At 48.1% G+C, this 15,323-nt stretch overlaps 1 protein-coding gene across 2 annotated transcripts; it reads right to left on the reverse strand.

Annotated features, from left to right (window-relative positions):
- Positions 1-43: 43 nt before the first annotated feature.
- On the reverse strand, positions 44-14,175 carry cilp2 (cartilage intermediate layer protein 2). Of its 2 annotated transcripts, XM_055507866.1 has the most exons (11): positions 13,868-14,175; positions 9,442-9,519; positions 8,493-8,762; positions 8,221-8,403; positions 7,768-7,923; positions 7,377-7,694; positions 6,930-7,038; positions 6,660-6,817; positions 2,997-5,409; positions 2,885-2,923; positions 44-1,769 (listed from the first exon to the last, which is right to left on the reverse strand). In XM_055507866.1, the coding sequence occupies exons 1-9, from the start codon at positions 13,920-13,922 to the stop codon at positions 2,999-3,001; spliced, it is 3,738 nt and encodes a 1,245-aa protein (XP_055363841.1). In that variant the 5' UTR covers positions 13,923-14,175; the 3' UTR covers positions 44-1,769; positions 2,885-2,923; positions 2,997-2,998. The 2 variants fall into 2 exon arrangements, with proteins under 2 accessions (XP_055363841.1, XP_029003854.1); XM_029148021.2 differs by having other exon boundaries at positions 44-2,923.
- Positions 14,176-15,323: the final 1,148 nt, after the last annotated feature.

Here is a 15,323-nt window from a genome sequence, read left to right on the forward strand (position 1 = left end):
ATTAATATGTAATAGGAAACTCTAAAAAGAAGATGAAACAACATTTACACAAAATCATTTATTTACAGATTCTTGTTCGTACAATTGTAGTGGACTTCAAACAATACACAATTTACACATAAAAACTTAAATCAGAGAACAGCATTACCATGCAATACGTAAGCGCTTACAGACGACTATAAAGAGTTTGTTTGTGATTTTAGTAGCTCAGGGTGATATCTGGCACACAGATACAGCATCTGTCTTTGTATTCCACAAAGTTGTCTAGAGGTTCAAGGACGACATCCAGAATAAATTATGATCTCCCTGAGACCAGCTGATCTTTACAGAAGAGGAAACCTAGTTGTGTTATAGGTAGAGATAATGAGAACTATAAAAGTTTCATTCAGTCATTACCGTAAAGGTTCTGGTGATGGCCGGCTGAAAATTGGCTTCCTTTCAAGCATAACTCAAGTCTGATGCCAGCATGCTGCCTGTATGTGTTGTTGTGACATCCTCATCTTTTGCCATGAGAATACCAGGCCCTGACAGAGGCGTGCGGCGTGTAAACTACATGTTGCTATGTGAAATATCCCTTTAAAGGGCTTAGAAGGCTCTACTGTATAAAGCCATATTTGAGAGGGTAATGTTTAATAGCTCCATGTAAAAATAAAACCCTACTGACATTCCCACAGAGCCACGGTAGGTAAACATTTTCTTTCCATTAAAAATGAATCTTTACTATGTGTTTTATCTGTTAGACTCAGACCCAAAAGACTTTGGAAACTTTTTCTTAAGTCATTAAACCAAGCGGTGCAGAGGTTCTCGAATCTCCTTTGAAGTTCCCCCAAAGACAAACGAACAGCTTACTCGCACAGACATTACGGTTTACTCAAGCTATTATTGTTACCTTGTCGCTCAAAGTCCCCCAATAACGTCTCCTCATGAATAAACCAATTCTGCTGTCAAAGCATTTGTGTTGGGAAAACTGCATTCTTCCATGTGCAACCACTTTCAGAGCCCCTGGTTCTGTAAGTAATGGATTGTGGGGCCAAAGACCACTAATATTTTCCTTTCTTCTTTCCCTTTACCCCAAGATGATTAAATATTTCACTCGATAATCTCGCTGCTCTTTCTCTTGATGTCTTCGCTCTAACATTTCCTGCAGTTGCTCTACAGCTGTTGGGCTCCACAGCTGACCTCATGCGCCGCCCTATTTTAAAGGACTTATCTCCTCCAACACCTGGATTCAATCCTTATCTGTCATGCAGGGTGGATGCTATGTCTGCTGCGGGGAAGCATTTGTTTTCTTCTGGAGATTTGAACGGTTCTGTCACGGTTGGCCCACAGACCTGTGATTACAGAGGTCTGTGATAATACTGGAAGTACCAAAAGCCATCATTCTATATTTTCCCCATTTATAATGTTTTTTGAAGTGTGTTGGCCAGTACACAATGGAAAACGGCTCCTTTTAAGCCTCGCCAACTATTGCACACTAGAAATAAATCCTACTGGTGGAAGCCGTACAGTGTGAGCCTCGTCCTCCTGGGCCCACTGTGTTGTTGATTACCTAACTTCATCCTCTGTTTCCTGGCACCTTGTTTGGCTGTTTGGGAACGTCAGGTGTGACTGTATTAATAGTTCTCAGGAGAATATGTAATTTATTTCTCTAATTAACAGCAGGCTTATGTTTATTTGTCTGCCTCTCCTGGTTCCTCCTCTGTCGCTTCTTGTTGGCCTCTGGATTAGTTCATCTTGAAGGGCTTCCATGGTGGGTCTGCCAGAGACCACTGTGTGGATAAGGTTCAAGCTTTCATCATAAAGTTTTACCTAATTATAAACAATTAAGAGACGTTATACTTGTTTACCTCAGAATATCTACTAAGCTGTAGACGTATTGCTACACATACAGTACTGTCACTTTTTGTAGTGTGTCATGTAAATAAATGGGTATTTTGCTAATGAAGAGAAGAGTCTGCTGAGAGTTTTACCTCCCACTAACAAGCTGGATGTCGGAAGATTCTGAAAGACATTACTGCGGCGGCAGTAAAGAGCGGCGCGTAAAGAGATTATTAGATGAGTTCAGAGAACGATTTAACTGGTAAATTACCAGTAGCTTGCAATGTTTTGTCTCATGCTATTGTTTGAGAAGTCTAAAGTTAAATTAAACTACATTGTTATTGCACTTCAACATATTACCCCAAACTACCTGTTAATGACTCCCAGTAAATGAAATGCTGCATATTCAGGGATATTTTTTGCTGATGTGCTAATTCACAATGTGCAGGGGGCAGCGGGAAATTATGTCATAGCATGCAACCAATTATCTACATATTTGAGTTCCTGCTACCAGCGAGAGCCGTGCTTGCGTTGGCAAACAACTTGGCCTTGCACACTTTCAGGAGGTGTGGAAGGATGTTTGGCTGAACCACAGCTGGAAATGTGGCACGCTGGTGAAACACATTAGAGAGCATGACTGAAAGCATCCTCTGTTCGCTGGGTGGCACGAAAACACCACGCTGCCGTTTTTGACTTTTCCCACTTTGGAGAAGTGGAGCTCGGTGTCTGCTGTAGACAATGGAGCATTCATTGGCTCTCCGTTTGGAGCTTAGACACAAGTTTGTCGAATTATGAAGTGTTTGGGGGCTGACGTGAGCAAAAACATCCACATGTCACTGACTAAATCTACAAAAGTTACATTCTCCACCTGTCAGTTTAGTCTATTCATTTAAAGCCAATTAAATAAATACCAGCCACTGTGTTGCATCAAATTATAGGTGACTTTCAGGAGTGAAGGAAAAAACCCAAACCCTTCAAGTAAGTTTAACACTAATAATTATTTCCAGTCCCACTTTGCCTAATCACTGTTGTGATTCTCAAAATTCAAGAAAAAGAGAAAGTTTACTTTCTTGGCATGAAACCACTGCATCAGTCTTGACAGAACCTAGAAATGAAAAGGAAATATGAATCATTCTGATGATATTTAGCAGTGCAAACACGCACCAGATCTCACTTACATCTACTGGGGTTGCTGTGCGCGCATGGACACTCTCCTCCTGGTTAAAGAAGCCACTCTGCGACTCTGGGTCCTGCCTTGCTGCTCTGACGGATAAGCCATCAGCCGAGTGGACGACCTCTGCACTTGCAGACCCTCGGACTCCCTCATGTCCCTGGCCATTTGAGAGAGTGTTTGCCCTGGGTTGGTTTGCAGGCGCTGGAAGAGGCTCTCCCTGGTGATCTTCCTCTCTGGACAGCTGAAAGTCAACGCCACGCCAGAGTCGGACTTCATTTCCCTGGAGAAGCCGTCCGAGGTGCCATCGAAGCAGCGTCCGATGGCAATCTCCTTGGCCACCCGGGGATTCTGGTCTGTGACTGTGTAGATGCCATAGTTGTGTCCCAGTGGATCGACTGGGGCTAGCATGTTGAACGCGTGGGAATCGTTGTTTTGAGCGACCGGGGGATGTTTAGTAAGGTATTCTTGTAGGAGGTTGTTGATGCTGATCCTCCGGCAGTTCGCCTGTGGAAGGATAGATATGAGCGATCGGTCCACCTGCGCTTGATCGAACAACATGCCGCTGCATTTGAACTCCACGCAGGCTGCAGAGGTGTTGGCTTCCCGCATGTCCCTGGTGCTGCGGATGTCCCTGATGCCGTAAAGTTTGCCCTTCGTCTCCCGATGCGTTCCTCCCAGATTCCTTGACCGAACCATAACTTCCTTTGGTCCTTGAACCTTGACCTTAATATAGCATGCTCTGAATTCTTGGGGATTTGGCCACCAGGAGAGGTAGTCTCCTGTCCAGGTCGTCAAGTCGCTCTCCTCAAAGGGGACAACGTTATATTCATATTTATCCTTTTCCACCCTGAAGAATCTGAAATGGTTTGCATCAACTGGGGCATTCTCACAACCGATTAAATTCTGATATGGATAAATTGGCCCGTTGGTCTCGTCAAGATTGTTCTGGTTGGGTTTTGCCAGGTTAATTCTGAAGGCTGTTTTCTTCAGAGCTGGATCCTCGTGGTCTGATCTCTGGTAGTCTATTTTATCAAGATACGGCTGAGACACTCCAATTATGTTTGGATTCATCTTAGGGGAGGAAGGAGCTGCCTCAAGCTCTTCCCCACCCATCATTGCAGTGACGTAAGCAGTGTAAGCATCGGGCCTCTGGGCGTCACAAAAAGCTGGTAAACAGGCCCCATTGGGTCCGGTGATGACGCTGTCAAAGCGACCCCATGCTCTGGGATTGGAGGAATAACCGGGCTTGGGTTCCAGGTTGATTAGGCTGATCACGACACCCTCCAGCTGCTCGCTAGGAAGGAACTTGTCGCTCATGTACGCCCGCACTTTGACATAGCACCGTCTGTTTTCAGGCACGTCCAGATTGAAAAGCCTGCGCTCTCTGATCTCCATGTTTCCTATGAGGAAGGTGCGTTCCTCCCGTTTGCTCCTCCCGCTGCCAGTGCTGGTGGTGTAGGAGAAGTCACTCTCTTCCTCCCAGACCCCCGTGTCTGGATTTAACGACCACAGCTTCATTTTGGGAATGTGCTCCTGCATTTTGACATGCTGCGTGTCAAGGTGGACCTGGACTGCTCCAGCTCCGAGCACCTCCTTGTTGGTCTCATCCCGGAAGTCCACTGAAAACATGCCATAGGTCCTCAGAGGCAGCATGTCGCCTTCATCGTTGACAAAGTTGAGGTCGCCCGGCGCTGCCGCTGCCGTGGTTATGTTCCTTGGGTCGATGAATGTGACGCTAGCTCGTACCGTCCCCTCGTAGATTTCTCCATTGTCCTTATGGAATGAGTTGGGAGGAATGACCAGCTGACCAATGGGGTCCTCCCCTTTAATTTCTCCCAGGCTGATAGAGTTAGTCTCCCCTGAATTGATGCTGATTGGTGTCTGCTTCCTCATCACTTTCACGTCATAGTAAATGGACCCACCCTTCTTGTCTAAGACGAACACCTTGGGAGTGTCGAGAAACTTCTCAGACGGGTCGACAAAATTCACCACTAGTCTCTGCGTATCCGGAGTGACGTTTAAAGTGAAGCCGCCTTGGTATCCAGTCGTGCCCACTCTCTCCTTCCCAATATAGATGTGTCCAAAGCGCAGAGGCTCGTTATTGTCGGCCGTCACCACCCTGCCGCGAACGAGCACGTTGGGATGCACACATTTCTGACAGCCGCACTGGGTCACGGCCCGGATGGGAAGGCTGTAGCTCCCACAGTCAATGATTCGGCTTTCCATGCTCTGAACTCCACAGCAGAACCCGCCCCCATCTCGGCAGCGCAGGTCGTAGTCTAAGGAGCCAGCACATAGGTTGTGGGGGCAGTGACCAGCGTTGTAGAACCTGGAGTCGGTGCCAGTTTGGACACAGTCAACTGGCAGCCGGATGAGGTGCATCTCAGGGGTGGAGTTACATGCCGGTGTTCCCTTGGCTGTAAAATAAAATACATTAGATGAAACTAGTGTTGATCTACACACACACACACACACACACACACACACACACACACACACACACACACACACACACACACACACACACACATTTACAGCATATAAATGTGCGAAGTGTCCTTAATGATTAGTTATTGTATACTGATGCTTGAATGGAGTAGGATGAAAAAAGAAATAAGCGCTTTTTATATTTTACTCTTTTTACACGAAAACACACGCACACACACACACACAGTATCCTACAGATACACAATGCAGCAGCTGTGATTGGCCAATTTGGACGGTAAAACGGGCATGAAAGCGTAATTACGCATGAACTTGAAAAGAGAACGCCTATTTACTACCAATCCAGATGAGAGTTGCGAAGAAAGACGGATTGTTCCGCCAGACATTGGCAGAATAATTAATGTGCATGATATCATGGTTGAGCTTATGGTCAAATAACCTTTTAAAGCTCCCCACCTCCCACGTGCTGTAAGCTAATAACACACGGAGCAGAAGGATGCATATGAAATGTTATTACTGCGTTTGTGATGTTCATACCGAGCTTTGAGGTTTTAAATTAAAAAACGTGTAACTGTGAGACGGCCCCATGAACTGAGGTTTATTATTTCAAGGCAGATCAAATTAAGCATCTGCATAATGTCAAACGTGCGAGGAAACCGCTGAAGTGTTGGCATGTTTGCCCCGCTCGGAGCAGCAGGTGTTGCTCTGCACACAGTCTCCCGCCGTAATGACTTGTGGAGTGCGGGGATTTGTCTGCAGCCTGAGATAAATTGCTTTACCAGTCTTCCATGTGAGAAAAAAAAAACAAAAAAAAACCTGTTTGTTAATCTGCGACTCAACTAACAAGCACCTGGAGAATACGAGCAATGTGCAGCTCACCCACGCGGATGTGGAAACAAATGCCTGTCTGACACTCACGGCGAAAAGGAGACGGTGGATTTATTGACAGTCCCGGGTTTCACGTCCACACTGGGTGTTTGAGAGGAAGTGTTTTACAGAGTCCAGAGTCATCTCACACAATAAAGAATCCCTGTTAAAATGCCTGAGCCTCGACCAGTGTCAGCGTAAGAAGAACACACTCCTCCAACAACAGCCAGTATCCAGACTTTCCACTTTTGTCGCTTTCAGCCTGTCTGTGTTACATTACTGTATTTTAATGTATGAGACATTTCCTGTTGACCCTCTGATGCGGTGCCGTGGAGGAGCGGCTCCTTCCACCTACCTATCACAGTGAGGAGGGCTGGAGAGGACTTGATGCTGCCTGCGGGGCTGCTGGTTTTGCAGTAGTACTCCCCTGACTGCTCCATCTTCAGGTCACGCAGCACTAGGTCCTCCTCGTACTTGTACGCCTTCCTGTCCAGCAGAGTCCCATTGTGGTACCTTGACATGAATGGAAAGTGGACAAATAGGGACATAAGAAAAGAAGGATGTTTTTGTTCCTTGAAAGTCATCTAATTATTTTACTGGGCCTGGGTGGTGACGAGCATCTCACCAGTAGTATTTATCAGGCGTGGGGGATCCTGTCGCCTTGCAGCACAGCAGCACCCGCCCCCCTTCGTAGCGCACTTTGTCCTCGGGGTGCTTGACGACGTACGGCTTTTCTGTGCAAAGCGGGAAGAATGAGCCCTGAACAGCTGACCCTGTGGCTGTGAACGGTGCCGCTGGGGCCCCGCGAACCGGAGCTCAACATTACACTTCATTCTCTCTGCTCTCTGAGCCTAAATGACACATATTGACTGGTGATTTATGTTTCAAAAGCAGCCCGGGTCTGTTTTTATCTGATTTCCATGCGAGTGAGAAGGCGCTCCAGACTGTGACTTACAACCGGTCGGTCTGTTTATATTGTTGTTTTGTCAATTTCCTGTTTTCTGCAGCCTAGGAGCGATAGGAATGAAAGTCATCACTTATCAAATTGACTCTTTTTCTTCCGTGTACTCACCGGCTGATTTGAGCACGGCCCGGACCCAGGACCTCCCTGTGCTGTTGCTGGAGCTGGATGCGGTCACGGGGGAGAACCTCTCCTTCCTGACCAAGATCAAGCTGGAGCTGGAGGAGCAGACGCCAGGGAGCCGGAACCGCCCCGTGGCGTCGGAGCGGGTCAGGACCACCTGGGGCCGGTTGGCCAGCGCCACCGAGGCCCCCCCCACAGGGACCCCCGTCACACTTTGGACCTCCCCGTGCAGCACGTGGCCCTCACACGCACAGCGGCTGCAGTCCGGACTGGGTTCCCCCTCGCTGCACGCCAGCTGACATTTGGCTGTTGAAGACAAGGGGCGTGAATGCAGCCGACCGGCCTCGTGACAAACCAGGAGGAAGCCACGTTTCTGTACCTGGACACGGACTCTTCCCGCACTTCTGCACCTCAACGTGCCGCCCGGCGCACTGCACGCTCAGCGAGGTCCTCACGCACGTCCTCCTCCTGATCCTGCGGCCTCCGCCGCAGGTCGCCGAGCACCCCCCCCACTCGGCCCACGGACCCCACTTGGCTGAGCACACAGAGAGGCGGTGTAAGCTGGAGAGTCGTCAGTGCACACTACATGCGTGAACCTAACAGTTACACCTCTCTATTCCTTCGCTTCGAGGTCAGGGACTCACGTAGGGAGCAGTGAGCCGTTTACCGGCTGGTGGAAACTGTGAAGCGCTTGCTGACTCCACTGCTTCACCATTTCCATGTTGTTTTGTGTAAGCGGCCGTGTCATTGAAACGACTGGCTCCACAGACTATGGCTCTGTTATATCGCTGCTGTCGTGGGAGCTCGAGCCTGCGCTGCTAACGGTTCTCACCGATGCACATGGGGGTGGAGCACTCCCTCCTCTCTGACTGGTGGCCCTGGCACGCTGGCACCAGCAGCAGAGGCATGGGCTGGGTGCTCACACATTTCCTCTGGCGGACCTGCACGCCGACGTCGTTGCAGGCTGTGGTCGAACAGGGACCCCACTCGCTCCAGTCAGACCAGTAGCTCTGTACTGGGGACACAAATAGCCGAAGAGACCGTTAAAGCTGGCCGGGTGGATTGGACTCTGGTTTGTGGTGGGGGGGGTGAGGCGGCGCCTACCTGGGGGGCACTGGAAGCGGACGTGGTAGTTGGAGCAGATGCGGCCGAGGGGCTGCTCCCTGTTGACGCACCAGAAGCCCTTCTCCAGGCTGGAGTGGACCACCTCCCCCGTGTCGGCGGCTGCCACCCAGTCCGTGGTGCGAGCCTCCATGGCCGTGGGCCGCTCGCACACTCGCTCCCTGTAGTAGAAACGGATGGCTTCCAGCCGCTCGTAGTCCCCATTTCCTCCAGGATGGTCGATGTTGAACCAGGACGTCCACTCCGTCACTCCTGCAGTCACCGGGGGGAGGAGGCGAGGAGGCGAGGAGGCGAGGAGGTGAGGAGGCGAGGAGGCGAGGAGGTGAGGAGGCGAGGAGGCGAGGAGGCGAGGAGGCGAGGAAGGAAAGGTTAGAAGGTCAGAAACCAGCAGGAACCGGTTGGAAGCGTTAAAGGGGGTCTGCTACGTCTTCGTGAAGCTGATTTCACATTGTCTGGTACTTTCCAAACCTCTGGCCTGATGAAGAGGCACATTGTCTAGATTGTTCTCAGTCTGCTCCACATTCTGACTCTTGAACGGTTGCTCTAGGAAAACATGAGTAATTAAATTTGGAAGGAGCACGTCAGCGGCGTTCTGATGGAACATTCATTTGTCACTGGCGTAAAAACGCAGGGCCTTTGTTCTCTGCAGCGTCTCAACCAGACAAGGTCTTTTAATGTTTCAAAGCTATGTGTGCCCTTTTCCTTTCATTCTGATGGTTAGGAGAGTTTCAAACTTGGAAATAAAAAGGTTGCCAAACATCCAATATATCAACTATATATAAAAAATGAGACAGTCAGAGGTTTTTGGGGGAGATTAGGACTAAACCCTGTGAGCATAACGTGCTTGACTGTCTCCACCGTCTGATCATAATGAATCTGGTCTGTCCTCCTCCACACAGACTCTCTGTGTCTGTGGGAGTCTGCCTGGTACCTGCTGTTTGTGCATCGGCGAACGTGTTGAGGGTCCCTCTCCTGCTCCTGTCTGGTTGGCTCCTGCTCCTCACAGAGCCTGCGAAGCAAAGCCGCATTTGAGAGAAACATGAGGGCAAATTCTATTTACGCCACATCCTCTGCGTCCATCACTCGCTCCTCGCTGCCTGTCGCTCGTCTTTTCATCTTTCGGGCTAATCATCCGCCCCCCGCTCTGCCTGTCCTCCTCCACCAGCAGCCGTCACTGGATGCAATCAAACTCCAGCAGCGTCAACTCGGTGTATGCGGAGTCATGTTAACCAGCCTGGAGAGCTGTGCCTTCATTCCAGTGAGCTCTCACACGGCGCACGCGTTCTGATGTTTACACAAACAGCACATGTCGGAATCAGAGTCACTGTCTCGTCATGATGTGTTGACTTATTAGACTTATGAGATCTTCTTCTGGTGGTCAGTGTAAATTTGACTTGTAAATCCATTAAACAAGCACAGGGACACGATTCCTCTCGGGCTTTGAACTATAATGATTCATTTTCCAGCGCAAAGTTTTTATGTTTTTGAAGATGTCATTTGTTTGCTTGACATTTCGTTCCCGAGTTTCACTTGGGCTGCGTGGAAAAAAAAGAAATGTCATGGAGCAGCATGCATGTGTGTGTGTGTGTGTGTGTGTGCGTGTGTGTGTGTGTATGTGTGTGTGTGTGTGTGTGTGTGTGTGTGTGTGTGTGTGTGTGTGTGTGTGTGTGTGTGACAGTGCTGAGTTTATGAGCTGTGCCTCCCAGTGCGGAGGCCTGCATCGATCCCAGTCCCTGCTGCTTTTATGGCTCACTTCAAGTCTTTATTGTCATGCCAGCATATTTCTTTTCAAGCCTTCTGATAGATTTAGCAAAAGACGCCTGCTAACTGGACAGAACAATGATCTACTGTGTAAAGATGTCCAGTATTGTATAGCAGGTTGTACGGCAGAGCAGACACCAGTCTGGGCCTCCTGGTTGTTGCCCCTCACTTTAAAACTAACAGATTTGTTTCCAAATCAGCTTCTTCTTTGTGAAAAGAAGCAACTGCTTCACACTGACCTGCTGAGCAGATGTGTCTGTTCCTGCAGCTTCAGCTGCAGCTTCAGGTGATAGCATCCAGATTTCCACAGTGTCTGTGCTGATATGAATTATTGTTACTTAGGTTTTTACACTCATACAGTTTGCCTGTGTAAACTGGCAGTCGGTTGTAAACACAATTTATTTAATTTTAGGTCGTTCACTTTACCTGAATTATTTAGCACCCAAGCATCATGGAGCACACCTGTTACGTAACACACCAACACGTTCATAGTCGTCTGACTCCTAATTATCATTTCAAGATACAAATAGCAAATTAAGCAAGTTAAAGTGAAAGCACTATGCTTTTCAGTGGCCCGTTAACATTTATGAATTTAAAAAGCCAAAGGTTTTATGGCAGCACTGCTTAATGTAGCTGGTATGTGAGTGAATTTACCTCATTGAGAAGCGAGTCACAGCTGTTTTTCAATCCAAACAGAGCAACGTTACGACTTGTGATTTCCTGTGAAGTGCTAAAACCCCAGTTAGACACAGCGCTGGCTGGGTTTGGTTTGGAGAGAAACGAGGGATTGGATTTAAACCAGATGTGAACGGCAGCATCCCTCAATTAGCACAAAGGTACAAATACAGGAGCCACACGAAGCAGGGGATGGAAGTCATGAGTCAAAGTTCAGTAGTCGATGACGCAACCTTTAACAAGGTGATGGTGTTTCCTGTTAACAAGAAAAATAGTGTGGAACATCTAATTAGAAAATGTCTCATTTAAAGACAATAATGATTTTGAGGTAGTAAAAGCACTTGATTGAAGCATGTGGATGTTTAATTGTATAAAAGGGGCATTCTTGGTAAATTAGGCACTTAGAGCATCGTTAGGTCCAACATGTGAGCTCTGGACACTTGTATTTGGTTACTGGTTACATAAAGAAAGCCGTTTATCCAGCTGGCTTGAACATGACATGAGAATAAGCTGAACTATTGTAAGTAATATAACACACAAGTAGCTCTCAGCCAGTTGTGCTTAATCAGAGCCTGCCATAAACCTGCCTCACTGTGACCCTCACAGCGCACGGACGCGGTCACAAGAGCTGAGCTGTGAGCGCGTCCCAGACAAAGCCACGGCGCATCCGCAGCCTGCTCAGCGTCTCCACATACAGCCGCACCACCAGAATACATCACAGCCATAGCAACTGGATGCTTCTGCACCCACTCGTCCCCGTCGCCGTTCCCCTCACGCAGTCTGCTCTGACAACAGCGAGGCTTATTTTAGAGGGCTCGCCTTGGATTTAACAATGTCGCTGCAGCGACGCTACGCTGCCGCAAATCTTCTAATAATAATCACCAGAGCCCTTTGCAACAGACCGCCGCTCTCGGGTTAATATTCTGAGGGGAAGTTTTCATACTTGGATAAAAACCTGCCAGCGTAGGGAAGAGGGAGTAAAATGCAGGACTTCTAAAAGGTTGCAACCACCGCACTGAGCCAGATGTATGTTGGCAGAATAGAAGGCCTGAAGCCTGTTTATAGGAAAGTCACCAAGTTATGTAACCTAGTGCATGAGGTCAGGTTCATCCCCACTGGAGGCCTAAGATTCATCAGAAGTATTCAACCTGTGAACCTACGGATAGCAGTGTGTGTGTGTGTGTGTGTGTGTGTGTGTGTGTGTGTGTGTGTGTGTGTGTGTGTGTGTGTGTGTGTGTGTGTGTGTGTGTGTGTGTGTGTGTGCGTGCGTGTGTGTGGGCTTGTGTATGTGATAATCTGTTTGCCATGTCATATGGAAGCTGTTTATGTGTTTGGCTTAGGTTCTGCACCGAGGTGTGTGCGGTTTCAGCCGAGTCTGTTCTTTCTCTTCATGGGTCCTTTTCTCTCTCTCTCTCGCTCGCTCTGCGCCCCAAGATTCAAGTCTGATCCCTAAAACATCTGGAGTTCATTTAGAAATCAGTATTTTTCTGTCCCTGACATTAAGGAACGATGCAGCTCAACCACACGATTTGTGTCTTTTTGTGGGTAATATCTGCTTTAAAATATTTGGAAGCCCTCCCTCCCGAACATCTGCACCTGTGCACAGGTACTGAGCCAGAACCTGGAAATAGCTCAGTTGAAGGCAGCTGATTAGTTCTGCAATAAATAACGTCCTGGCACACGCTCATGTGCTTGTATTCATAAATATACAGAGAGCATAAAAGGACGGGAAAGGTTGTCATTAATGCGAATTTGCGCCTTTTTCTTTGATCCACTGTAATCCCGGCCAGGGTCATTAAAGTCAGCTGGCCAGACAGCTTTGTGTTTGGAGCAGACAGTGGGCAGCATCTGGAGAAGTCGACATCTGACTCACAATCCTTCGTCTGCTCACATTCACCAGCTAGAACATAATTCACCGGAGAGAAGAGAAAAAGATCTGTAGCGAACGCATCTAATTGTTTTCACCAGGTTACTGCAGCTGAAAGGTAGAATTATGTTACATTATTATATACTATATGGAAAAGGAGTAAATAATTAGGGCGAGTGAGAGAGATTTTGAAGGGGGAAAGGTGGGCTGTTAGACTGAATGCTGGGGAGGGGGCGACATCAGAAACGAGTGCCGCCTGTAAAATCATTTCACCTGCTCTCTGTCTTTTTTTTGGTCTTCCCACATCCAAAGCAGGTGGGAAAGTGGGACACTTTATTATGTTATTATAGGTTCCAGTTTCCAGGGTGACTGAGTTTATGCCATTAGCGACTGCTGGCACTGTGTTAGAGGGCGAGCAGTGGCAGCACAGAGTCCACTCAGGAATTAGGAAGGAATCAGGCTCAAACTTTTAATCTGACGATAAATTCATCACTTAAGTTCGACCCAGATGTGGAAACAAGACGTACGCACGCTCGTTTGCAGCAGCTGGAAGTCAGTCCAGAATGATGGCTGTGGAAAAAGGGCTGCTGCTGGTGTCAGTCAGTGAAAGAGTTACAGCGTTTAAAGGATGCCAAGGGTGAGTGGGGTGGAATAACTGTGACTGGGAGCTCATTATCTGATAATAAGGTCAGTGGAGCACCGTTGACGCCGCGGCAGCAGACGCAGCGCTGCTCGTCGTGTCATCAGCAGAGCCTGTTCCTTGATTAGACTGCACCGCAGGGAGACGAGCACAGAGGTCTCCCTGTGCCTGACCTCCCACTCTTAACTCTCACTCACGGAGATTAGGCTGATGAGGAAACTTCCTGACACCATTAGAGGTCAGGGGCTACAGTGCTGGGGTGGTCCAAGGGGTAAGAGACAAAGGCAGCCATGCGGGATCATAGGTCGATCATGTGTCAATTACAAACCTAGACCTGGGTCTTTTTCCTGAATTTTAAAATTTCAGTTGTATAAAATCTGCTCAGCGAAGCAGAGGAGTCATGTGTTCACTCACCTCGGCCCAGAGCCAGGAGGGTCGACAGGAGCAGCACCTTCCTTAATTCCAGCATCAGGCCACAGCTGCGGTTGCAGTTCTTCTAGCGCAGGGACGTAAGCGACGTCCGACGGCCTCCAGGCACGGCTGTGGGACCACGTCGGGCTCCCAGCTGCGAGGGATGCTGCTGCTGCTGCTCGAGCGGAGCCTCGTCGCTGCTCTTTCTCGTGCGAGTTGAGCTGCGGACTTGGAGTCAGGAGCGTGTTTAAAAGGCAGGAGCATCGTGGGTCCACACCAATCCAGCCCCTCTCTGCTCACCATTGGCCAGCGTGAGGTAACATCTGGGTCCCCCACACTGTCTCCAAAAGCAGTGAGGGTACGGTGGGGGCGGAGGGGGGAGACAGGGTGTGTGTGTGTGTGTGTGTGTGTGTGTGTGTGTGTGTGTGTGTGTTTTCTATAACATAATAAGCTTTCTGTTTTTAGGCGCGTACAGTGTATTTATTCACGACGGCCACTCGCTACTGTAGGTGCCAGACGCTGAGTCCTCTGTGGACGTCTCTTTCAGTTTTGCGACATTCTAACAGTCGCTGACGCTGATTGCAGAGCGATCCGCTGCCAAGCAGAGGAAATAACGTCATGGCGCATGTCTTTCAGGAAAAACTCCTCAGAATGCAGACATCAGACGTGCTTATGAGGTGTAATGTGCTTGGGCTCGTTTGCAGTGTGTGTTGTAATTGTTGCTATTTGCGCTCGTAAAATCCCTGGGAAATAAAACACGATGTACCATTAAGTGCTTTAAATATCTCCCTAATAAGAAAGTAATAACACGTGCTCAGTTTTACATAACTGGTACCTTTACCTTTAATGCTCCAGGTAGACTTCAGGAGACTCCCTCCATCCAAAAGCACCTTAAACAACAACTTATGATGACATATATATGTAATAATGCAGTAAAAAACAGCCTTCTTATGTGTTTTATTCAATCAGTAAAGCCTCCAGCGACTCAGTTCTTTGACTGTGTGGGGAATTATAGGGAGCATGTCCTGAAACCTGTGAATCTAAATTGATCACAAATGAAATCGCTTTGTGTCAAGCGACGGGCATTTCAGGAATGGTTTGCTTACATTTTACTGTACACGCGCAACAACTGCCTGTTCTCACTGTAATCCTTGTGCCAAATGTAGCTGACAAGTCATTGTTTCCTGACAGAGCCTGGACAGGATGTCTGAGCACTAAGACACATGACTAACAACCCTGGCAAATATAACACACACACACACACACACACAGTGAGCATTACTGAAGCTCCTGTGCTTCTTTTAAATATCCATTATCTCGTTCATAAGCAGCAAAGCAATTTAGCTGATAAGCTGATTCCACCTTCATGACTTTTATTTGCGTGTTTTATTCAGTGTGCATGGAGTAAAATATAGCTGTAGGGCTGTAATTCAAAACAACGATTCACAACGGAATAATG

The sequence above is a fragment of the Betta splendens genome, chromosome 4 (genome assembly GCF_900634795.4).
Source record: "Betta splendens chromosome 4, fBetSpl5.4, whole genome shotgun sequence".
Taxonomy (NCBI): Eukaryota; Metazoa; Chordata; class Actinopteri; order Anabantiformes; family Osphronemidae; genus Betta; species Betta splendens.